The sequence below is a fragment of the Agelaius tricolor genome, unplaced genomic scaffold (assembly GCF_023055355.1).
Source record: "Agelaius tricolor isolate 1412-34295 unplaced genomic scaffold, bAgeTri1.0.p SCAF_1, whole genome shotgun sequence".
NCBI lineage: Eukaryota > Metazoa > Chordata > Aves > Passeriformes > Icteridae > Agelaius > Agelaius tricolor.
Window position 1 is genome coordinate 5783390 of NW_027269261.1, and position 25407 is coordinate 5808796.

The 25407-nt window shown below is 43.1% G+C and overlaps 1 protein-coding gene across 3 annotated transcripts in view; it reads left to right on the forward strand.

Annotated features, from left to right (window-relative positions):
• TTBK1 (tau tubulin kinase 1) overlaps positions 1 to 25407 on the forward strand; it is a 104340-nt gene that overhangs the window by 62025 nt on the left and 16908 nt on the right. For all 3 annotated transcript variants that reach the window (XM_071418868.1, XM_071418805.1, XM_071418729.1), the window contains exons 11-13: positions 655 to 874; positions 4608 to 4783; positions 5797 to 6355. In XM_071418868.1, the coding sequence (XP_071274969.1) occupies positions 655 to 874; positions 4608 to 4783; positions 5797 to 6355 (955 nt within the window). The remainder of the gene's footprint in view (positions 1 to 654; positions 875 to 4607; positions 4784 to 5796; positions 6356 to 25407) is intronic.

Here is a 25407-nt window from a genome sequence, read left to right on the forward strand (position 1 = left end):
GGCCATTATGATTCTGGGAAGGTGGAACAGCATAGAAGGCATCACTTGATCTGACTTTTTTGATATTAATTTATGTCTGTGGTGGTGGATAGTGAGTTGAGTACAGCTGAGTGCATGCTCTGCTCACACCTCCAGCACAGCTCCTCAGCCTGTTCACAATGTCTTTCATGTGCTGCTGCAAAGGTACACAGAGACTGATGCTCAGAGGTACAGATGAGTCCAAATAGAAAAGACTTGATTAGAACTGGTTTTCACTGGTCTGTCTTGGTGCTTTTGGGGGGCTGACATTAGGGGATAAAAATAATCCCTAGTAATGTTATGGAAGATAAAAACTGTAGGGCCTAGTAAGCCTCATTTGCTCGTGCAGAAGGAGAGGTTTCTTCACAGCTCAATATGGTGTGGTGGGCACTTGTGAAGGAGTTTTCAGCCTGTGTATCAAGGGTCCCAAGATGCTTTCACTGATCCATCCTACTGTCTTTGTAATTTTCATTACATGGAATCCTCCTGTTCTGATTCAGGATGTCACATCTGGGACTGCCTGTTTTTCAACTAAGTAATACCCTAAAATCTGCTGAGGAATTCCTGTGGGGTGATGTAATAAGCTGCCTTCTTTATAGGCTGATAATTTTACCTTTCTTTTTGTCTCTTTTTTAGGGTGGTTAATGTCACTCCGGTACCCGGGGACCTGCTCCGTGAGAACACTGAGGATGTCCTGCAGGGGGAACATTTGAGTGATCAAGAGAATGCTCCTCCCATCCTGTCAGGTCGGCCAGTGGAAGGCCTTGGGCAGGCTCCAAACACGGCTTTCAACGAGGGTGAAGTTTGGGAAGAGACAGATGTGAATCGCAACAAACTCAGGATCAGCATCAGCAAAGTAAAGAACATTTCCTTGTCTCCTGTGACTCTTGGATGTAGGGCAGTGGTTTCACAGACTGCTAGAAGCCACTCAGATCCACTGATGTAGCATGCTATGTAGTAAGCCCAAAAAGCCTTGAAGAATTCTCCTGTGGCAAGGGGAATTACAAGGAATTTTTTCACAGAGTAAAAGCCATTGGGATTAATTTCGATCTTTATGCAAGTAAGATTTTGGGGGCCAGTAATGCTAAAGTGAATCTTTTCTGCCATCATATCATTATCTAGGTTTTTGATACTTCAAGCAAGGAAATTCTAGTCCTTGCATAGCTGATATAAGAAATGTCCCAGGCATGGAAATCAAAAACCAAAACGTTATTGTGTCCCAAGCTCTTGTGTTACTATAGGACATGAAACAACACAATGCACACACACTGCTGTTCTTAAGGTGAAAAAAGGGAAGTTTCTTTGCTGACTCTAACATTTATAGATTTTAAAAGTGACAGTGGATTGGAGGGTGAAAGTGCTACTTTTCTAATAACACTGGACAAACCAACAGTCTATCAAATTTTGCTTCTTCTATAAAAGAATGCAAAACAATAAGTTATTTACAGAAAGTGTGTGAGAAAGTTTGTTACAAGAATGTAAACATCAGAAGGCTTAGAAAATCTTAAAAAATCAGGGTGACACTCTTGGGTAAATAAATGTAATCAGAGATGTCTTCATAAGCTATATTTTTCTGTATGTAATGTAATCAGAGTTGTCTTCATAAGCTGTATTTTCTTTTTTGAATCATCACTCATTTTTCTCTTCCTTTTTTTAAATTTCTTTTTTAAGGCTAGGAAAATCTATAGGGAGCATCTAACTATGGTTTCCCCCCTATCAAGAGTGAGAGAAACCATTACTTAATATTCTTATATTTCTGCGTTCCAAGGTCATATTAAGCTTTTTTAGCTCACATAAAATGTATACTTCAATTAATTTTCCTCATAATCACTAAGGTATTTCTCAGTCCTTTCTTGTAAATGTTATCTCATTTCTTGAAGGTATCCCCAGTGAAGGTTGATTCCATGTTAAATGTCAAGTATAAGAACCTGACAGTTAGTTTATTAATAAGGTTAATTTACATACTGCAAGTAAATTCAGATTAGTGGCAGGTCATCAGATACATACGGATTCTGTTAGCAGAGAAACATTCATCAGACTTAAAATGTTGTCAGGGCTTATCAGATTCACATCACAAACCTGTTTTTAATGGACATTTGTAGACTGGCATGTTAAGTGTGTTAGTCTTCTGAAGCTGACCAGAATTCACTTCAGTCTCTACTAGTACAAAGTTAGTCCTTATTTCAGCAATATAGGTATCTCCACTATCCTTAGTCTTCTTAGAAATGCATGGACAAGAAATAATCTAATTTACTTAAAATTCTCCAGTGCAAATAATTCAGATCAATGTGTTATCTGTATGAAACATTAGCAGAGAATTCCCCAACACTGAGAAATTATGAATGAAGTTAAAATTACTTCTTCATCTCTCACTGGTAACTCTGCATTCCCAGAAGTTTTCATTTTAGGGTATATGAAATAAGAAAAGCCTGATAGAGAGGGATAGTTCTGTTCACACAACATATATTAAAAAAAAAAAAGAGAGAATATTACAGAAAAATCCTAGCAACTTTTGTGTGTTTTTCTTTGCATTTCTACCACCAGGTGCTTTGATGCTCTTCAGTCAGACTTTTCACAGGGGAGTCCTTTCTGCGTGCTAGTTGTGTGTTCTCTCTTAGGTTCCTCATTCACAAGTCCTGTCATAACAGCAGCTAAAGGCAAGAGAGGTTTCTAGAAGCTCCACAGCACAGCCAGGTGACTCTCGTGCCAGGCACTGTGCTATTTGTTGTCAAGCTGCTGCCAAAGGAGCTTTGGGAGTTTCTCAGCATGGCAGGGAGCACTTCAGCTCTGACAGGTTCTGTAGCTACACAGCAGCCTGTGCAGCAAAGCCCACAGCCCAGGGCAGCAAGCTCTCCAGGCCTGAAGTCCTTTCTTTGAGGGTTTTTATCTTTAGTTTGACTCTTGCCTGTCCTTTTGCTTTGCTAGACTTACTGTCTTCAGTCTGACTGTTCTCTGAGAGAGGATTGGTTTAGATTTAAGTAACAGTCACTACATGGAGAAAAGAAGGATGCTTCCAATTTGATACCTAAGGACACAGCTCTACCTCTGCTTGTAATCTGATGCATCAGAACCACAAGGGCACTGGTGTGTTTAAACACCCTTCTGCTATTCACAGCATCACATCCTTCATCTTCCAGCCTTGTAGCAGTAGAATAAACTGGCTCTCCCTGTCTTGCTCTTTGTGTTTAGGAGATGAGTGGAGCTTGCCATGTTTTTTCTCCCTAATAACTGTCTAAGATGATCCTTACTTCTCTGTGCAGACAATTCGGATCTCCTTCTGTCCCACTTCTCCCATTTTTGTGTTAAGGACAGAACTACTCTCACTGTTGTCCCCCACCATCCCCCAGTTCTCTGCTCTTGAGTCTTACCAAGTTGATGCTACCCAACAGTTACATCAGCACTTTGCTCCCTTCACAAACACATTTGACCTTTGTTTGTTGCTAACCTTCTCTTGGCCATGACTGGATTACAGATTAAATCATTATCATCTATTCTGCTTTTCCTCTAATGCTTGAAAGTTCTCCTCCACTCTCCTTAGCAGCAAAAGCTCTTTAGTTATGCATTCCAACTCCAGCTTGGGTGGTTTAGGTCTGCTAATTTATGGGCACTGACTGACTTATGGGCACTGCCACGTACACATTGCATGCACAAGGCAGCTGTCTGGATCAGAAGTGTTTCACTGAGATGCTGCTTGCGTTCAGACCCTCTGGCATTAATGGGGGACAAGGGGAAGTAGGGCAGGGAAGGGTAAGCATTCTCCATACAAACCCCCACACATAGGCAGTGTGTAGCAGCTGATGCTGCATGACTGGCAACACAGCAGTGTTGAATGCAAATCCTGTGCTGCTGCTGTGCTTTTGCCCCTCTCTTCCAAGGAAAATCAGCACTATGGAAGGCAGAGGGCAGCTGTGTTGGTCACCTATTTTTGCTCCTTTGTTTGCTGCTAAATTTAAAAAAATGAAATCTAATAAGGCAATATGAAAGAGGAAATATGGAATGATATAATGTCCATGAGTGTGTTCAGCTCCCTGCATGACCTTGGCTCTGTGGAAAGCTCTTACAGATGTTGTGGTTGAATGGATATTGTGGAAGACTTTGTTTAAAGGACCAAAATTAAAACAAACAAACAAACAGAAATAGAAGCAAAACCCCAAACCACTCTGCTAATTAGTAGATGCCTTAGTCAGACCAGATATAAAAGTGTGTACATTGCAATGTAATGCATGGCCCCTGATAAAATGAATGTTGACAAACAAGGCTCTTAGGCATCTTGGATAAGCAATTAGGGTTTGTGTATGCAGTAGGTTGATCCATGAGAACTCCTTTGGATCAGCACTCAGGGTAATTGAAATGCACAGACCACCTTGTAAAGATGTTAAATATTTAGAATGGATTTTAAATCCATACCTTATTTTAATGCCAGCTGATTGCCAGGGCAGAGGGACTCTGCCTCCCTTCAGACATTGCTTGTGTAGATTGTGAACTTGCAGCTAAAAGTGTATCCTGGGAGAAAGTCCAGAGCAACAGTGAAGGATGGAAATCAATGTCTTTGGCCAGATCTTGAAGTTCTTTGTGTTTACCCCCTCCAGACTCAGTGCATGGTGGAAGAGGAGCAGAGAAACGGGGTGTGCCCCAGTTCCCCTGTCCGAGTGCCTCCGGAGTCCCCGACCGCACAAGTGCGCTCCCTCCGCTACCGCCGCGTCAACAGCCCCGAGTCAGAGCGGCTCTCCACAGCTGATGGAAAAGCAGATCCACATGAAAGAAGGTTTGTTCACCCTCTGTAGCCTCCTACTGCTTTCAGCAGAGTCTTGAGGATTCACTCTTGAGACCAACCTAATCATTAGACCAGCAGCCAATGCTTGCAATTTTATCTACATTGCCTTTCGGTTCACCTCCTTCTCTAGTTCCCCTTTCTTTGTCAAAAATGTTGATGTTTCACACATGGAAGGCTTTCCCCAGAAGAGTCTGTAAGGCTTCTGGATGATCCTTGTTGAAAACACACTGCAGTTGTTCTAAGATCTGGGCAGCAGATGCTCTGGCATTGTGCAAAGCAAGCAGCAGATACAGGCCAAATGAGAAACATTGATCAGAACGTGGTTTGAAGGTTTTTTTCACAAGCCAGTCGAACTTAACAAAGGGGAAAGGTGTTGTTGGGTGGAAATGGTTTTCATCCTGTCTACAGGGGAGAAAGATGCTGAATTGGCTGTCATACTGAAGCGCTTCTTCACACCATTGTAGGTTCTAAAGAAATATTTTTGTTTAAGCCTGTCTTTCTGAACTGTACCAAGAACTGAGTGAGAAGGGCCTATACAGACTTCTTTTATGGTCGCTGTCGTTGCCTGTAGCCATGATATTTTCTGAAAAATCCTTTCCTTAGGATTTTTTTCTCCTGAGAAGCCGAGAGGCCTCAGGAACAAAATGTAAACAGTAATTATCTGCTGCTGTGGAATGCAGCAGGTGCATCTGTGATTTGTCTCAGGTGGTTGTTTCTAATTAATGGCCAATCACAGTCAGCGGGCTCAGACTCCCTGTCCAAGACACAAGCTTTTGTTATTCATTCCATTCTTTTTCTATTCTTAGCTAGCCTTCTGATGAAATCCTTTCTTCTATTTTTTAGTATAGTTTTAATATAATATATATAATAAAATAATAAATCAAGGCTTCTGAAACATGGAGTCAACATTCTCGTCTCTTCCCTCATCCTGGGACCCCTGTGAACACCGTCACAGTTGCCCACAAACCCGATGTGTTTTGAATGGCTTCTTGTTGTGTCCCCAGGTCTCGAATGGACATCCCTGGCTCTCCATCCCGGCTCGTGTGCTCCTCGCAGCCAGCCCAGATGCTGTCCATCGACACGGGCCAGGCTGACCGGCAGGCCAGCGGCAGGATGGACGTGTCGGCCTCCGTGGAACACGAAGCCCTCAGCAACGCCTTCCGCTCCGTGCCGCTGGCGGAGGAGGAGGACTTTGACAGCAAGGAGTGGGTTATCATTGATAAGGAGACAGAGCTGAAGGACTTCCACCCCGGTGCTGAGCCAAGCACCTCTGGAACCACGGATGAGGAGCCCGAGGAACTGAGGCCTATTGAAGATGGGGAAGAGAGAAGGCGCCTGGGGGCAGATGCTGCAGTGAGGCCGAAGACTCATGATGGGCGAAGTCGGGGTATGCTGCCTGTGACTGAGGAGGACAGTTCCCATAGACATGAAGGACCTTCTCAAACAGTGTCTGACAGTAGACACGAACAGCAGACAGGAAGTCCAGCCCACTCCCCCTTACATTCAGCACCAGCCCTCCGACAAAGGAGACGAGAATCTGAACCTACTGGTCCTCAGAGACAGGTAAGAGCCCTGGGTCTGTACCTTGTTGCCTATCATAGCATCATCTTAGGAAACCTCAACTGTGCTGGAGAAGTCTTTGATTCCAAGCATGGATGCTCCTGTAAAACTCTTCTGACAGTGCTGGCAAATGTTGTGAACACCTTAGAAGTGCTCCCAAAAGCCAGTGATGTCCTTCTGAGGACACACTGTTAAGAAGATCTTCCAGCCATTTCGGTTCAGGGACAAGAGGAGAGCGCAGTTGTGATTTGGGTATCTCTAGTCACTCCTTTTATGCTCTCCCACAGAGTTTTGTTAGTAACTGCTTAGCTGCATGGAGGTGTTGCTAGCAAATCTTCTCCACATAGTTTCTCAGCAACAATAGGAGTGTATTGCAAGAGAATGACCTCTAATCTAATCACACATCAGCACTGCACAGACCCAGAGCAATGCAAATCATAAAATAACTCCCTAAAATTAATCTTTCTTCTAAATACATAACAAAAAGCTCAGAGTAGCCAGCACATACATCTCATCAACCTTATTTCAGTGAGAGACATTGCTGTTACCATGTATTTACTCACAGAAATGTTCTTTACCTATTGTGTTTTTTCCATATAGTTGTAGAGGGCTTTTTTCCTTTCAGTTTTGCTTTTTTTCCTGTGGTCTTCTGATGCTATAAAGTAGTTCAGTTTTTAGTAGGAGGTGATTTATTAGATTAGCTGAAAAAATATGATACACTAGGCACAGAGTTCCTGTCATAGCTAATCTTCTTGTTTAAGAAGAAGGCTGTCCCAGAGTGTTCAGTGCAAGAGGCAATCAATTTGTTCCCCTAAGAGTTTTTTGCTTTTTGTATTTATATGTTGATGAAGATCTCTCATGCACATGGGATCCATAAGCAAAGCAAAGAGCAGGCAAGTTTTGAGTCATGTACACAGGGATACCCTCCTATGACAGTGCAGTCTGCCTGTTCCTGTCTGGAAGATGATAATTTCGTTTCTGCTTCCCTCTTGAGCTTATTCTCCAAGGAAGTGTTCACTGGACTGGAGCATGTTAAAAGAACATCCTTCTGTTCAGGTCTTGCCCAGAATCTTATCTTCTCTGGATCCCCAAGAGATACAAGAAGAAAACCATGAATGAGACAAGAATTTATGTAAAAGAAATCAAAGCAAATCTTTGCAAATCACCAGGCAAGGTGTCCCCTGTTAAGGTGTATGAGCATTTACAGGAAGGATAGAAATGCTGACAGTAGGCATGAGGGCTGTCCTGCTGAGCATGGAACAGAAGCAGCACATGCTTCTCTTAGACACTGCATTCCAGTTGCAGGGTTCCTAGGTTGAAGTGTTTGCTGTAGAAAGCCAACATGTTGAATGCCCCAGATATCTAGAAATTACACAAGGCAAGCTTGGCAGAGTTGGAAGGGTCTGTGTCTGAATTTGCTGTGGTCTGTACACTTTGGGGGTTGGTCAGTGCAAGATCTGCAACATGCAATGAACATGGTAAGAGCCAGCTGATAAGAACCAGCTGTAAACAACAGCAGGGACACTTCACTGACATATTTAGTGTGGCTAAAGGAGCCTGGAGAGGCCTTCTTGGCCATAGCACGTGCACCCCTATGTGAAATGACTGGGAGAGTTGGATATGATGCAGCACAAAGACTTCTTATCACTGCACAGGGATATTTAAAGAGCAGGCAAAAAAGGTAAAATAATGGGATTGGGAGTGATTACTGCTAATATATTAGGCAGCCTTTGTTCTTCAGCAAACTGCATTTTTTTTGTTCCTGTGTTCTGAAATACCCTCTATTAACTCTGTGGTCTAGCTTTGTACACACAGACCAACACTGGACTTCTTTAGCTGACTGGGATTTAGTGGTTCTTCCTTTGATGTCTGAATCCTTCAGTTGCCACTGCAGCTGTGCAGTGATACTCATATTTTTCCACTTGCTATCACAAAACCAGCTATTAACTCTCAAAAGGACTTGGTGCCTAAAGGGAAGTAGAAACCTCTTTTCCTTAGATGCAGCAAATATGAAGGGATGGATGGTGGGACACTAATAAGAAGTTGACCGAGGACTTAACTAATGAAAATACTGAAGGCCTCATTAGCAATGACAGATGTTTCCTGTAGCTCATGCTCGTGCTTCTCTGGGTTTGATTGAAACTGTGATTGTGTGTGTGTGTGTGTGTGTGTGTGTGTGTGTGTGTAAAGGTAGGTGAATAATGTAAATGTAGGTGAGTTACATCTTCCTTATCTTTAAATATGAACTGAGCCTGTAAGATAGGTAAAAATGTCACTAAATGCTGAAATACCATGACTGAAGTCATAGGCTTTGTTGCACCCATCTGTGACCTCATTCTGGTGTCCCAAAAGCTGGTGATCATCCCTTGGTGTCAGTAGCATACTCACTGAAAGCAAATGGGGAATTCCTGCTCTAAGGGCTTCCTTCTGTTTCTCCATTCTCTGGCTCCAGCCTATGAGCCATCACTTGTAACTGGCAGAAAGACAGTGACTTCTGGATTGTCATAGAATCACAGCATGCCTGAGGTTGGAAGGGACCTCTAGAGATCATCTAGTTCTACCCTCTGCTCCAGGATGGATCATCTAGAGCAGGTTGCTAAGGACAGTGTCCAGTCAAAGTATCTCTGAGGATGGAGACTCCACAACCTCTTTGGGCAGCCTGTTCCAGTGTACAATTACTGTTACGGTAAAAAACTTATAAAAATGTTTAAATGGAATTTCCTGTATTTCAATTTCTGTTCCTTTCTTCTTTTACTTTCGCTGGACATCACTAAGAAGAGTCTGGATCCATCTTCCCATCAGGTATTTATAAATGTTGTTAAGGATCCCTCTGAGCCTTCTCTTCTCCAGTCTAAACAGTCCCAGCTCTCTCAGCCTCTCCTCAAATGAAAGGTCTTCCAGTCCCTTCATCATTTTTGTGACCCTTGTTTGGACTACCTCCAGCATGTCCACGTGTCTCTTGTACTGGGCAGCTCAGAACTGGAGCACAGCACTGCAGGTGTGACTCACAGTGCTGAGGGCAAGGAGCATTTCCCTCAGCCTGCTGGCTGCACTCCTGACACATCCTGAGGGGCTCTTGGCCCTTTTTGCCACAAAGGCACCTTACTGCCTTGTGTTCAGCTTAGAGTCCACCAGGACCTCCAGGTACTTTTCTGTCAAACTGCTTCCAAAACAGGTGGCCCACAGTGTGTTCTGTTCCTCCCCACTTCCCTTTGCTGAACTTAGTGAAATTCCTTTTTCCCATTTCACCAGCCTATCCAGGCACCTCTGAATGTGAGCAAAACCTTCTGGTGTGTCAGCTGCTCCTCCCAGTATTATGTGATCTGTGAATCTGCACAAGGTACACTCTGTCCCATCATCCACATCACTGATTAAGTTGTTAAGTAGTAGTGGCTGCATTATCAGCCTCTGGCTGCACCATTAATGACTGGACATTTTTTCCTCCAAACATGGTATTTTATGACCAGGAACCCACAGATTTCAGTCTAATTCACTATCTACTTATCTAGCCTGTATTTCATTGTTTTGTCTATGAAGATTTTATGGAGACAGTGTCAGAAACCTTACTAAAGTCAAGACCAGCAACCTCCCACCCTCTCAGCACAGAAAGCTCTTGGGTTCGTTCATCAGACATGACTTCCCTTCATATATCCATGTTGACTGCACCTTCTTTATATGTCTGGAAATGCCTTCTTCCAGGAGGATTTGCTCCATGTCCTTTCAAGCCTGACCAGCCTTTAATTCCCTGAGTTATCCTCATTTGGAACTCAGATGTTTCTTCAAATATGTCAGTCTTTGGGAAGACAGATACTGTAGCTCAAATGTGAGAGATGGTGCTGTCCTCGTTAAAACTCTGTGGGTGTAGGAGGGAGCACAGAATGATCTGATGCTGCTGTGAGGAAAGTCAAGTACAGAGGAAGCTCTGAATAGCCTGGGGGAGTTTTTGACCCAAATATTCTCACACATTAGGAATCTCCCAGTTTCAGATGACAAGAAAATGGCTGCAGTGGAGCACAGATCTCATGGGAAGACCTGGTATAAAGGGAGAACAGAAGCTGTGTCATGTTCAAGCCCTTCTCTCTGTGCACCACTCAATACATCTGTTTAACAGAGCTCTAAGGGTTTACTTTAATGTATGCATTTCAGGGATGACCTAATAAGACTCAGGGGTTTTTTTTAGGCACTAGTGTGCAGATAAAGCTTTAGAAATAGATAAAGAATGACTGGAAGAAAAGATTGAAGCTGCACTTCTGTTTACCTATTAATCCTGGCATAGGGTTGCTGTTACTGCTGGAAATAATTTACACCCATACCTCGCAATAGAATTTAAAAATCTGTCAAGTTCTTAAGTATGCTGAATAAATTCACTGATATTTGACAGGGATGGCAACTTACTGCTGCCTTCTGCAGTGAAAAGACAAGTGTTCATACATGTATGAATTTTAGAAACTATTTCTGATTATGCTCAGGTCTGTGCTCATAGGTATATCTTGACTCAGTCTCCCCTGTTGCTAGTGCAATTGGCATTTTACAAAATGTTTGGGGATTCACCTGCCTAAAACATGCCTGTCCAAATGATGTCACATCTAAAAAACCCACAAGAGAAGTGAAAAATTAAAGTGGGAGATGATATTTACTCTGCTTTACCTATCCTTGAATATATTCTGCAGGGTTCAGAGAGCATTTTGCTTTGGCTGATTCTTACAGGCCTAGAGTTCATCTGCTAGAGAAGGTCCCAGTGTGAAGAGGCACTACTATATTTTTCCTTACCAACTCAGCTGTGTAGTTAAAATCACTCTTTAAAATCATCTTGATGCTATCTTTGACATCTTTTCTCACAGAGCCAGGAGAGTGCCATAAGAGGACTTGCTTAAAATTGTCCATGTCTTGAGCCTGCAAGGGCAGCAGGGGAAGAGGTGCTGTGTGTCTTGGTTTCCTTTGCCTTCTGCAGCATCCTCTGTGGGCTGCTCTGAGGCAACCTGAGGGACCATTTCTCAGTGGTGAGAAATGGGCATTGGCAGAGGGGAAAACTCATTGCTCCTCACCCAGTGTAATTCCCACTGGTCTGTGTCTGATGCCTGTTGAGAAGAGAAACTTGTCAGCTGATGGAGAAGGATGAGTGTAGAGTTGGCCTCTTACACTCTTTAGATTCAGGGTCCCTGTCCATCCATATGTTAGAAATAAAGGATCAGGAAAAGGGTGGTAGTGGAAGTAATATTCACATATGTTCTTTAAATATAAATATATATATCTATCAGGTAATAGCAATCAAAACCTTAAGCTCAGTAGACATTCCTAATTACATTTTATATCTGTAACATATATTGAGTTCTGTCAACATCACATTCTCCTGGGTCTTCACATACAAAGTGTCCTACTGACCCTGTCCAAAGAGAGCAGGATAGGCCTGATGGAAGGTGGTACAGCCTGATTGCTGCCAAGGGGTAAAGGGGGGCAGCACCTTCAGGATTGATTGAGTAATTTAAGCATTAGAGCATCAGTGAGAAAAGGTGGCATGTCTGTAAGCTCAGCTTCATCCTGGAGGCAGCAACACCAAAATGCACTTGCTGATGGGGTGTTGTAATTGCTTCTTCATGGCCTGGGCAAGTTCCTTGCTCCTGTGCTGTAGAGGAGGTCTCTCTGGGTAGCTGGAGTGATCCTTTGAGATCTGAGAAGTCTTTACCATATTGAGATGATATACACCTTGGAAGTCATACAATATGCTGAACCCAAACATGGAACAAAAATTAGGAATAAAAATTCCAGTAATGCTTAGTTGTGCAACTTGCAAATAGCCCACCCAGGGCTGAATTTCTACACTGTCTATGCAAAGAGAAGATGGCTGTCTTTTTGAGAAATTAGAGCTGCTGTCTAGATTTTATTTGTCTCTCTCAAGTACTCTGTATGACAGCATTACATTATTATTATCTGAGACTCTGATCTGTGCAGTGACATGCAGTACATTTAGGACTGTGAATAATTGCTTTTCACATTCAATGCCAACCACGAACTGAGTAGCTCTGAGGCTCTTCTGAAGATAAGATATCTGCCTCAAAGCACTGCAGAGATATTGAAGGTGACAGGAAAGAGATGACACTGGATGACATTGAGCTCTTTTTCTAGTGCAAGGGCAACATCTCCAGTAAGGTAAGGAGAGCAGTTTAAAGAAAATCCAATACTGCCTTTCTGCATTTCACCTGCAGAGACTTCCTGAAAAGAAATGCAGCATAAGGAAGGGAATGCATTTCCATTTTCCCTTCTTTCCCTTGAAGGGAAAAAAGCGATTCCAGGAAAAAAGGTCTGGTTCTGGAGATTGAGACTGCTGACCCTTGTGAAAGTGCTAGTTTCATAAAAGAGGTAGAAAGGGAAGGAAGGGCTTAGCACCTCCAGGGTGAAGGATCTGAAGTCATTCCCTTAATGCCTCTCTCTTCCATTCAGAGCATAAAGGGAAGGTAGGGACTGCAATCTCATCCTGGCACAAGTGGGTGTACTTCCTCCCTCTCCTGGCTATCCCAGGATCACAGAAGCAGAAAAGGAACCTAAGAGTGCATCTTCTCCTCATGTCCTCCTATGGTTCAGTGTTTTGAATTTCTCACTGAAAGGAGAATTATACTCTGCCTGCCTGTCCAGCTGCTGTCTATCCACTGCTTACCAAAACTGGAAGCATTAACACTCCCCCTGCAGGTACTCAATATAAAAATGTATCAGGAGGCCAGCAATGTAAGTGTGAGAAAAGAAAAATCTACTAACAGCTCCCAAACTTGCTTTTTTAAATCCCTGGAGTGAGTTTTAATAAGAGTCATTGAAAGAGCCCCTGAGGATCCCTCACTTTCAAGTACACATAATCATTTTAGCACTGTTTCGCCTTCTATCATCCATGTGGTTTCCAAATGTGTTCAGAGTTTGACTCTTGCCTATATGCAAGATGTATGAATAGCTTAGTGACATGCCAAGATGAGCACTGCCAGTGGAACAGAGAGGTGAGGCATGTGGCCTGAAGAGCCAGAGGAGGGGACAGAGTAGCAGAGCCTGGCACTGCTGGAGTCACTCTGGTCTCTCTATGGCTGGGGAGAGCGTGGCAGGCCTCCATGGTGCCCATAGCATCCCTGGGAGCTGATAGCCATAGAGAGCAGTAAGTAAGGCCCTGTGTAGAGCAAAAGCATTTTTCATCCGCCAGCGAAGATGTCCGCAGCATGCGCATCACAAACCAGGGGCGAGTCAACTCTTTGCCTGACACCTTTTCCTCCACTCTTCTTGGTCTTTTTCAGTTGGAGGAGGACAGGCCTTCTCAGCACTCCCTCCCGAGGTACAGCCCCCTGAGAAGACTGGCGTCCTCCGTTTTCTCCTCCTCAACCCTGGAGACAGAACACTACCCTCACGTTGGTGGCACTTTCATACAGCGCAGCCGTTCGGCGGAGAGCAGCCCCGTGCGCATGCCCCACCGCAGGCACATGCCCCTCACGGCAGGAAACCACAGACTCATGCCTTCCGTCCTCCGCATTTCCAGGTCCCAGCTCCAGCAGGTGTGGGCCCGCTTCACACACAAAACATAGCCTGTTCAGGGAAGCAGCAGCCTCCATAATGCAATAATAGATCCCACCCACCCACAATGTGTCACCACTTTAATGCAATATTGAATCCCAGACAACACTGGCCTAAGGTACTGTAACTTCCAAAGCCCCCCCCGCGAGCAGACCCCACAGAGACTGGAAACATCTGCCTTTCTAAACCTGCCAGCAGCCCGAGCGAGGGGCGGCGGCGAGGCCGAAGATGAGAACGCAGATGGTGAAGGTGGTGCTGTGTGAAAGAGGCCAGGGCTCCTCTGGAAAACCCGCTCGGGCCTCGGGGTAGGAAGTGCAGGGCTGCCTCACTGAACAGGAGCAATCGAGCGACAAAACGTTGTCAAGTTCTGACTGGGATGGAGAGACTGTGGAGGTATCAGCAAGCGTTACCTTCCTCAGCAAATGGGCTCAAGCATCTCTGCTGGTGTCTTACACTGGGCTGAATCTGTAGGCGGTTTTACTCCATCTAGATGTAGGCAGACTCCCACTCAAAGCTCACCTGAGGCAGGACCTCAGGTTTGTCCCTCTTGTGGAGTTACAATCATGTATCTCTTTGTTGCTTTGGCTTTGGAAATCCCCTTGCTTTTGTTGCAGTTTGGTTTCCATACAGTGACCACACATTTCTGTCTCTCTGGCTGTGCCTCTGTTACATGACAGTGGGACTGTTTGTCTGCTCTCCACTCCTAAGCTGCTCCAAATTTTCCTACCTGCCCCCAGAGGCACTGACTGTCAAGTTGGATAGCAAAAATTTTCTTACTGATCCAGCTGTAAATTATGCTGGTTTTAAATTCCAGAAATTTTAGGCAACTGCAGCTTTTCAATGGCAGAGCAGTCCTGCTTCTTGGCCTTGCTTGGAAATGCCTGTGATAACAGATCTCATTTGAGAAATAAAGTGGCCTCAGCTCCTGGTATACAGAGCCCATGAAGCCCTTTGCTAAAACTGTGAATCTCAAAAGAAAAGGGAGATCAAAGTTGATTTAAATTGTCACAAGTATCCTTATTTCCTGTGTTTGCACAAATATATTGCCCTTCTCAGCAGAGTTGCAGTGTAAAACACCAGACTGTATGAAGACTTTCTGTAGTCAAGTGAATGTGGTAACTATCTTCTATTGCCATGAGCCTTTGGTCTCATCTTCTGGGAGAACAGGCAGTATGGATGTTAAGGTGAAGGAAGAAGGGGTCATTGCTGGTGCTCAGGGCTTTAGGGAAGTGCAAGTCCAAAGTAAAATACTGTGCAGAAAATATACAAGCAAAGGATACAGGCAAGAAAACGTGCAGAAAGCTCAGGCAGATGTGAAAATGGGTTGGAGTAAGTGTGGGTGTTGGAAGGAAGCTGTGGCATGGAGGTATCACTGCATGGGTGGAGTGTTTCCAGTGGGTTTTCAAGGAACAATTCCTCCCAAGCAGTGCTTTCTGTAGGTACATCTGCCCTACCTGAAGCTCCCTTAGTATTAGATTCACCCTCCCATAAGCAGGAGCAGATAGTGCAGCCCCAGACAGGGTGAGTGGTGCTTTCTGAAGTCCCTAGCACCTGGCCCAGTGTTACTGCATGCTGTAGGACATGGTCTGACAGGCTGACATCCTGACAGAGCATCCTGGGGGGTGCAGGGATGGAGATGGGGGGGCAACACACCCTCCTTGAGAAGATTCAGCACAGGTATGACCTGCCTCTTCCCACAGTCATTCTTGTATCAGTGGCATCAATTTCTTTTGATTTGCCCCAAGAACATGTGTGAACAGGACAGTTTACTGATCAGACAAAATTTTTATCTGCCATTTTTTCATGAGCTTTATTTTTTAAAAAGGTACTGGCATTGCCAAAAATACTTGGGTTGAATTAACCACTAGCCTAATCCTATTTGGCAGTTCCCTTGTCAAGGACAGATACCAGAAAGAGCAAGGATTTGCTCTTCTCAAAGTGACATGAGATGGGATGATTTCCTTAAGTAGACTCTGCTCTGATGTTATTTTTTTTCCATCTTCACTAGAGACTTTGGTGAAAGAACAGATTCCAGAAAAAATAGAATTTGTGAAAGCACTAGACTTAAATCAGTAACTCTTAATAATTTTTGTTCATAGCGTCCAAAACACTCATGTTCCCTTTTCAAGGTCAATTTTAGGAATTAAAATTACTCTTGTTCTATTTTTAAAGAAAAATAAAGCAGTTTTTAGTTTTGCCAGTCAGAAAAGGGAACAAACTGGATAACTGGGTATTTATAAACTCTAAGCCTTTTGTTCAGACAAAAACAATGCCAAGCCAATAAGTAGCTCCATACATAAATTTCAAAGGTCAGTAATCTGTCTAATGCTGCTCATCATAATGCTACTCACATAATCTTGATACTGCTTTTCTATGTTCAAAAATCTGATTTCTAAAATGGTTGATTTATACAGACTTCAGTAAGACTTTCTTCCAGTTAAAATTATTAATAAATTGAAAGCCAACTAGACAAACAAAATACGTTTATATGTTGCTATCTCTTACAAGAGGGGCTGTTTCTCATTAGGACTCCTGACCTCCTACCCTTAACTCAGCACTATTCCATGCCTTTAGTGGCTGTCAAGAAGAACAAAGAAATCACTGAGGAGAAGGTTTGCAGTGACAGAAGGTGGGTGGTTTGATAAAACACTACTGACAGATCAGCTCTGCAGAAAGATCTGAATTGCTTGATAAATTGCTTGTGTTCAAAGTGATGATTGCATCCACACAGGGACAAGGTCATGTTTGGAGTATGAAAGATGTAAGTCACATGTACAGAATGAGAGAAACTGTGCCCTGGGAGGTGCTGTCTCCCAAAATGAGGTGGCAGTTAGGTGAAGTAATTAGCTGCATCTAAGTTCTCACTATGCTGCAGCAGCAGCAAAAAAAAAAAAAAAGAAAAAAAAGAATAAATAAATTCTTCTTCGGTATATCAGCAGGAAAACAGAAAAAATAGAAGAACAGAGGGAGATCTTTTGTGGTGGTGAGATCACTACCAGACATATCCAAGTCTTGTATGGAAATTTCTGTAAAAGATTTTCAAAACCTAAAAGAGAAGAAGTGATACAAGAATGCTTCTGTAAAAGCTGCCTTGTAGAATAAGCTGGAAGAAATGCAGTCTGTCATTAAATACAAAACTAAAAAGTGACATGATTGCTGTTAGGTGTCTCTGCCTGAATAGAGCAAGAGTGGTTTTAACCTGCCAGGCAAGGATATGAGTCTAAGTGCTGGAAGATAAAATAGCAAAGGTAAACCTAGAAGCAAGATGCTCATTTTAAAGACATAGGTATGTGGTAAACCACTGAAATACATTAGTTAAAGACACTGAGTTCTTTGCTGTTCAGTCTCTGTAATTGGTTTCTAAATATTGGTTTCTAAACCAGTCCTGTTAAACCATCAAATTTGGGCTCTATACCAGAATAATTGGACATGTTGCTGTCACCTGGGCTTTATGGGAAGTCTTATTTCATGATCAATATGTCTTTTACAATTTAATTCTGAACAAATTAATTGGTGCTAATGGCTGGAATCCTGATGTTAAAGTATTATGCAAAAAGTATTAAAAATAGTCAATTTAAAGGGGTTTTTTAACATCTTCATCTAATGCTGTATTAATTACTATGGAATCTACATATTGTTGAGGAACAGTTGGCAAATTAAAGAAATGTGAAAAGAGGTCTTTTTTATATATATGGAAATGTAATAAATTAATATTGAAACTAGTTGCAGTGCAATTCTAAAAAAAATCTTATGTAGATTACATTTATATTGCATTTATTTATTGTGTTTAATTTATAATGACTGCAATTATAAATGTAAATATATCCAAAATCAGTTGGCAAAAAACCCAGCTGATGGAAGGCTGTTGACATGAAAATTGATCATGGGGCTGTGGGCTGAAAAGTTAGTTGCCCTACTTATTTGTCCTTTTATGTTTGGTAGGGTTTTTTTAGTTCTTCAGATGGAAAAAGCCAATGGGAATCAACACTAGTGAAATAAAATTCCCTTTCAGCATCAGACTCTTAGGCAAATTGAGTTCATCAGAAGGGTCCAAGAATGGGATTTGCATCCTGAGGGAGATACTCTTCTTTTACTTCCCATTGTACATAGCACCTGTTCTCCTCAGAATCCAAATTGGAAATGAGCATTTGCCACTCCCTCACAGAGATCATTGGCATCAGGACAGGAAGCTGTCACTGGGATCTCATGATCTACTTCAAGTGAGCAAATGTTCATCACTTGTATATACATATAAAAGCCATCTTTTTATATCTTGGCCTCTTGGCTCCTTTCACTTTCTTTCTATGCAGAATGGGAGATATTTCCAATTTATTGCTCTCTCCTCAGCCTCCTTCCCTCAGGAAGGAGCTAATGAGATATGATTTCTGTGAAAATGTTACAGTAAAAGCTTGGGTTAAGCTAGCACTGGGTAAATGTTGTTATGTCAGCACGCATTCACTTTCAGGGGAGACAGTTCTGGTGGGAGGGGGTTGACTGAAAATAAATTGCACTGGCACAGGTGCAGTTCTGCAGGTGCCAGTTTTCATTAGGAGTATCCTCTTGATACCCCCATGATGATGAAGTCCCTGGTGTGAGCCTGACCTTGTCTACCATTCCCATTATTTTTTACTACTGTTGGGGGGCAGGCATCTGAAAGAGTTACAGTGCATCACCTCTTTCACTATTTAAAGTCTCTGGCAGAAAGTAATATAGAAATGCCCTGTAAAACAGCCATATGGGTGGTATAACCCCATCCTTACACTACCTCTTCATGATGAAGTCACCCCTGTCCTACCACTCCTTCTCTTTGTAGTGTGTCTGAACCTGGGCATTGTGGTGGTCAAGGCTGCTGCAGGACTGTTGTTCTTGAAAGGGCAAGCTTGTTCAGAAGTTGTGTTTGTTGGGCTGAATGGCAGCTGACACCCCCCCACCCAGGATGGAGAAGCTGTCCTTGGACAGTGGCCTCCAGGCTGGATTGAGATAAGGCAGCTGATGTTCTCCTCTGGGATCTTCTCATTGCTCTGTAAGCAGAGACATTGCTCAGCAGCTGCCACCCAGCTTCTGCTCAAATCTGAATCTGGGTGCAAGCACAGCAGCAGTTGGCTATAGCCCCAAGCTGCTGGTAGACTTCACATGCAGAACCCCCTCACGTCCACCTCACTGAGAAGTTCTCTGAGATCTGGTTGCCTCTTTGTTCCAATTTGCCTCTCCCATCTCTTCTCCATATGACAAAGTCTTTTTGCTCTGCCTTGGTTTCCTGCATGTCCCACTCCACACATTGGTAAACCCCTGGTTTACCTCCATCCCATTCATGGAATCTCATCCCTTGCATCCTTATTGCATCCCTGGATACCTGCACTCCCTTCTGCCTTTGCCATTCCCAAGAACCTGCAGAGCACGTCTCCTGCACCCGTCTCTTATGCATTGCATAGCTCATGGTGCCCCATACAATCCCTATAGCATTTTGAGCAGCCAAGAGGCCTTCCCTCCCTCTGCCTTCCTTGGAGGAAATTGCAAAAGAATGGCACGTTTTGGCAACTGGAGCAGTCTCAGCTCTACATGGAATCTGTGTGAGATCAAACTGTTTAAAGGCAGTTTGATTTCAAAAATGAGTGTGGAGGATACCTTCCATTTTCAGGGCAGTTGCATGAGTTTCAAGTCCTGGAATCCTTAGGACTTAGCAGGCTCCCCCCAGTTATTGTCTGCCTCAGCAGCTAAATTTAGACAGCTGGCAATGGTTTTTCCCTTAAGACATGGGTACCATCTGCATTTTCAAACCATGTAAATAGCTGGCTGAACACCACTTCTGGTGTTGTGAGCACGTCTCCCAAGTTCCACTTAAATCAGTGCCTGGTGTCTGTGAGTGAGAAAATGTCGCAGCTCCAGTTGCAAACTCTTCAAGTTCTTCAAAATGAATGCTTTTCTGTGCTGGCAAATTGACTGTCCCCATTCTCCAGCCTAGGAGCTGGGAGAGTCAGGAGGTTTCAAATCAAATTGGGTGTTTCAAGCAGCCAGGAGAGGGCAATTATAAATGCAACAGAGCTGACACTCTTCATTAAATATAAACTTTAACACAGCAGTGTTTCCTCCTGCTCCTGTCTTAAACTGGAGATATCACAGACTGGTGGATTCTTTCTTGGGGATTGGTGTTCTTTACTTTGCCACATATAATGACTGTTCTTCCCTTATGAAGCCTGTGCCACTGCCATTAGGCCACCAAAGTATCTTGTTGTTTGAAACAAGCTCTTTGTTTCTTCTGCCATTTCATTTGATGCCCAGCTCTCCTCAGCTGTGAAACACCAAACCCCAGTGTTACACAAGAAGGCAGCATGCCTTTGAGAACCAGTCAACAATCTTTTTTTCCTTTTTGCTATGTTTTTTTGATACAGGACCTCTGGAAAGGGGCCTGTTGCTTGAACTGATCAGCCATAATAAGCAGAGGTGTTCTCAGCACCTTCCCCAGCCCATTCAGGGGCACAGAGGTTGAGTGGCTCTTCAGTAGCTGGGCTGTTTCTTTTCCAAAAGTGGCTCTAAAGCCAGTGAACACACACACTGTTCTTCTAACTCGCCTAGGCTGTGAGCACTTGAGACTAGAAACAAAACAAGTGTCATTTGGGGCACTTCTCTGCTCTGTGCTTCAAACATTTCTTCCAAAGATTTCACTTTGGAGTGGTTATCTACCTCATTTGTCTTTTATTTCAGTAGCATTGCCAGGCTTTGATACCATCTTTGCCTCTGACCACTTTGCCCCAAAGTGTGCAGCCTCTTTTGAGAATCTTGGTGATTTGTTTTGTGGTAGAAGCCTTCTGCAGTCAGAAAGACCCTTCTGCAGTCTGGGAAACCAGAGCAAACACCTCAGTTTACCCTTTCCCAAGTTTATTCTGAAACAACACTTGTTGTATTCATACCTTCCTATGGGCTCTTAAACTCTAAAGATCCCCAAGTGCTTTATTTTTCTCATGAGTCACTTCCCTGCTGTTTTACATGGGGGAGTCAGCAACAAAAAAAGCCTTTTCAGATCATGTCAGGATAAAACCAGATGTTTGGTTGCACAAAAGGGAATTTCAGGAGGCTGAATATCTTTTCATAATCTGCAAATTGTCAGGACAGTGGGTGGGACCTATATACCAAATACAATAAATATCACTGAGGCATTTCTTTGACTGCAAATCACCAGGAACTTCCCTTGCTCTATTGTGGAAAAAATGCACTATTTGAATCTGGTGCTGTGATCCTTTGTAAATAAATCAAGGCAAGAAAATACAACCATTGCTAGTTCACTCCTCTCTTGTAAAATAGCTCAATAGGATGCACTGTGAGACTGAAGGTCAGAAAGCATGGAAAGATGTGTTCAGTCCTTTTCCTGTTTTCTAGCATCCTTCCCTCTCACACCACCATCAATCTTTCATGATATGTATACGTGGAGCTTTTAAGAGCTTGACAGCAGCACAAGATTATTCTTGAAAAGAGAAGATTTTCTACTGCTTATCTGGGGGGATTGGTGACAGATACCAACCATGTTTGTCCAGTGGGTCTGGCATCCCTTCCTTAGGCTACATGGAGTCTCTGTGGTATCCAGTTACATTTGTATTACAGCCACATAGTAACTGACGCAGTTCTGCGTCAATGGCTGAATTTATTTGTATTGTCAACTGCTGGGTGGTATGAATGACACATTTTATTAATGGTTGTCATTAAAGATTTATTCATGACACTCTCAGAACTTTACCTGAAGCTGAGACCATTTTGCTACTTTCACATTGCATAAGAAAGGGCTCTTTTATCCCAATCTATTCAAAAGAGAAGCGTTTGTTTTTATTTTTGCTTTTCTTGTTTCCCTTTGGTAAAAATGGGAAAGAACAATTCGGAGATAGCTATCGTATATTTGTCTAGCTCTGCTTGGCAGTAACAGATGGGCTGCAAGAGGCTAGCTGAAAAAAACAAAATTGCATTTCCTAGCACACAAGGTCTGAAGCCTTTAAAATCATGGATAATTTGCAAACCCCTAAAATCCTGTTAGTGTTTATTGTGAAAAAATTGCCTCAGCTATTTCTCAGCTGGAGAACATGGAGTACCTTTTTCTTGACCTGCTTCCCTGTTGAGACTTTCCAGCTCTCCCCAGAGTGACTGGAAGAGAAAATAATTTCTGGAGAGGCTGACCAAAGTAAGCCAGATGTGCTTCCTGATGTCACTGTTGTCCCCAGGATGGTGTTGGGATGCTTTGTGCTGGAGCTTCCGTTTCTGCTTGTCTGTGTGTTTGTGTGTGTGCGTGACCCACGCGTGGCGTGCAAACTGTCACACGTGCTCCTGCCTTACAGAAGAGTTTCTGTGCCAGTAGTGGGCCACTTTGCACACCCCCAAATGCTGAAAAGGATGCTGCAAAGAGCAAATCTCCGCCACTTACAGAAAGTACCTTTATGGCATCTGGTTCAGGGGGTGCACCTGGCCTCCTCTGCATGCTGCAGGTCTGATTTCAGCAACCTGGCCCAGCCCAGGTCTCTTCATTCAGCATGTTGTGCATAAATACACAACAAAAAAAATCTCTCCTTTTGCTGTCAGCCAGTGGCAGAGTATTCTGGTGATGGGAACAGTGCTGGCACTTGGGACATAATTTATAGTATGCAAACACCTATTTTGGGTACTATTAAAAGATGAAATAAAACACACAAAGGCTGATCATTGTGGCACTACCTTGCTTTTTGTTGCATTTTTATGCCACGTGTTTTGTGTTTGGGTCACTATAACACAAACCTGCATTGGCAGTTCCAGGGGACAGTGCGAAGATTAATTTCTGGGAAATGTTTCTAAGTGTTATTTGCTGTATTGCAACTTCTTTATATCACACCTGCCATTGAAAAAAAATGATGTTACGATGAATGTACATTTTGAACAAGCTGCTAACCGTGTAACCTGGGGGTTGGAAGCAATCCCCATTTTACATTCACTTGCATGTCTTCTAGTGTTCAAAAAGAAAATTGCTTTATGTTTGGAGGTTTTATTTTTTCATATGCAAAGTGGTTCAATGAGTTACCTCATCTAGTGCACTTGCCTCGTAAAAATCCCCAGGGTTTCCTCCAACAACTCCAACAAGTTTCTCAGTTTAATTATGAGTGCAATTAATTATCTGGCAACATGAAACACAGTAATGGCAAATTTCCTCTGAACAAGTCAGATAAGGAGGATTTCCGTGGGACTCTTGCCCCTTCAGCTTGGTCCTTCCTAGAAAACCCCTACCAGATCAGGTTCTTACTCAGCACTGCTGACTTCTGGTTATTTTTATGACGTAGGAAGATGTTTAGCTTTCAGAATATTCTTCTTCTTCTTCTTCTTTCTTGCTGCTATTAAGTTGCCTTTACAGTTAGGGACTAGAGGAATTTTTGGATTATCATTTCCTTCCACTTTGCTCACTATTTCCCAAGTCTCCAGTGAGTGATACAAATGAAGTGTTCTCCGTGTCTGCTCAGACAGGGAGCTCTGCATTGGCTCTCACTGGAGACACTGGTGGGTACAGAGTTGGGAAGCTGAGTGGCAGGCATCCCACATTTACAGAGCTTTTGCTTCCATCCAAGACGCTAGGAAAACTGGCACAAACCCAACACATGAAAGCACAAACAGGGAGGAGCAGAGCACTTATCCAGCACAGGACTGGATTGTCCTATTCACCTTGGTAAAAAGAATGAAGAAAAAGGCTGTGGAGCATTGATGGTAAGGTGCTGGATAGAAGAACATCTCTAACATTTATGGTGCTGATTCTTGGAACGTGGAGATCCTGCAAGTAAGCATGGCAGCTCTAAGACCCCTGCTACTTTTACCTCATCTGATGCTGGTTTGAAGAAAGAGCTGCTGCTTCAGAAACTCAGATTCTAGGTTTTTTCCACACACTGTTGTCAATCCTGCCAGATCTCCCAGTCCCGATCAAGCTTAGTCTATGTTGGCAGAGGATAATGTCACTTCCAGGATATGCTAAGGTCCTGATAGTATCCAAATAAAAGCTGTTATAGGGAAGACTGGATTACAGCTCTTGCTGTCTGTGTGCCATCTGCATCTCTCAGGACTAAGGCCTCTTCCCATTCCGAGTGGAACAATTAATGTCGTGTTGAGAACTTGATTTTTGCTTCTCAGACCTTTCAGCTCCCATAAAGAATCTCAGGGACCAGCATATCCTTCCTTTGCATTACCTTGTGTCACCTGTTAGACTTCTGTTGCTGCTAAGCAGGAGAGTTTATTCATGGTTAAATAAACCATATTTAACCAACTGCTACTTGAGTAGGAGGTGAATGTGGGTTTCTGTGGTCGTTGCTACTGAGAGGAGACAAAAGCTGTAGGGAACCTGTTGTGCTTCCTGGTTTACTTGAGAAACTCCATCTGCTGGGACTTGAGTTTGCTTGAAGCAGTGGATCTCAGTGCAGTCCCCTTCAAGCAGGTCTCCAGGATTAAGAGGTCCAGCAGAAAGGATTCCTCAGGCTGCCAGGAGTCCTCATGGACTGCTAGGGACAGGAGGTTTGCAGAAGCTGTGGAAGTTTGTCTCAGGGGGAAGGCAGCAGGGAGAGGGAGGGGACTCAGCCTGCTGTAGCTTTAAAGGCAGTACTGTGTAGGGATCCATTTGGAAGGACATCGTTGACTAAAGGGATCCAAAGCTTGTTTTCCTCGAGTCTTTTTATTCTTCCTTATCTAATCCCTTTAGAGCCTAAGGTCAACCCCTTTTTGTACTGCAATAACACTGTAATATATGCTTGCACTAATTCTTCTGGTATACCAAGCATGCAAGACCAATTTAAAGCTTTTTTTTCAGAAGAAAAAGACTGTATTATTGTGTATATAGAAATACTGAGAGAGAATTTGAATTCTGTCTCCTGTATAAAAGCATGCATTGATTACCTGTATGTAGATCATGCTGTAAATGCTGCAGAGTACTGTAAAATCCTACACTTGAAACCACAATGAACAGGCAATGTCATCAAAAACAAATGAAACAGAAGCTGTGCAATGGATTTTGTGCCTTTTTTAAATCCATGTATGTTAATCCAGACAATCGGGAAAAAAAAAGAAAGAAAAAAAAAGAAAAAACGAACAAACAAAAAAAAAAAAAGCTTGTATACTACCAAAACCTTATTAAAGAATCAAAGGCAGCATCTTGTTGATGGCTGGGTTTTTTATTTGCTTTATTTCTTTGTTTTTCTACTTCATTGGCTCTGGGAAGGTGTTTCCTGCTCATCCTTGGGTAGGTGGGAGCACTGCACAGGGAGTTGAAGGAGATCTGGTAGAACAGTGAGAGTTCCACTATTGCTTACACGTGTGAGCACTAAAAACTTGCACTTAAGACACATCTGGGAATAGAAACAAAGTTATGTGACTGTTAGAGATGTGATTTATGTACTTTGGGAAGGCCACAATGTGGTTTCAATTCAAGGCATGTGAAGGCTGTGGTACCTCTGGAAAGTGTGGTGGAAATTTCCCTCATGCAGAAGAATCACAAGACTCCAGCTGCTCAAAAGCAGAGAGCAGTTTGTGCA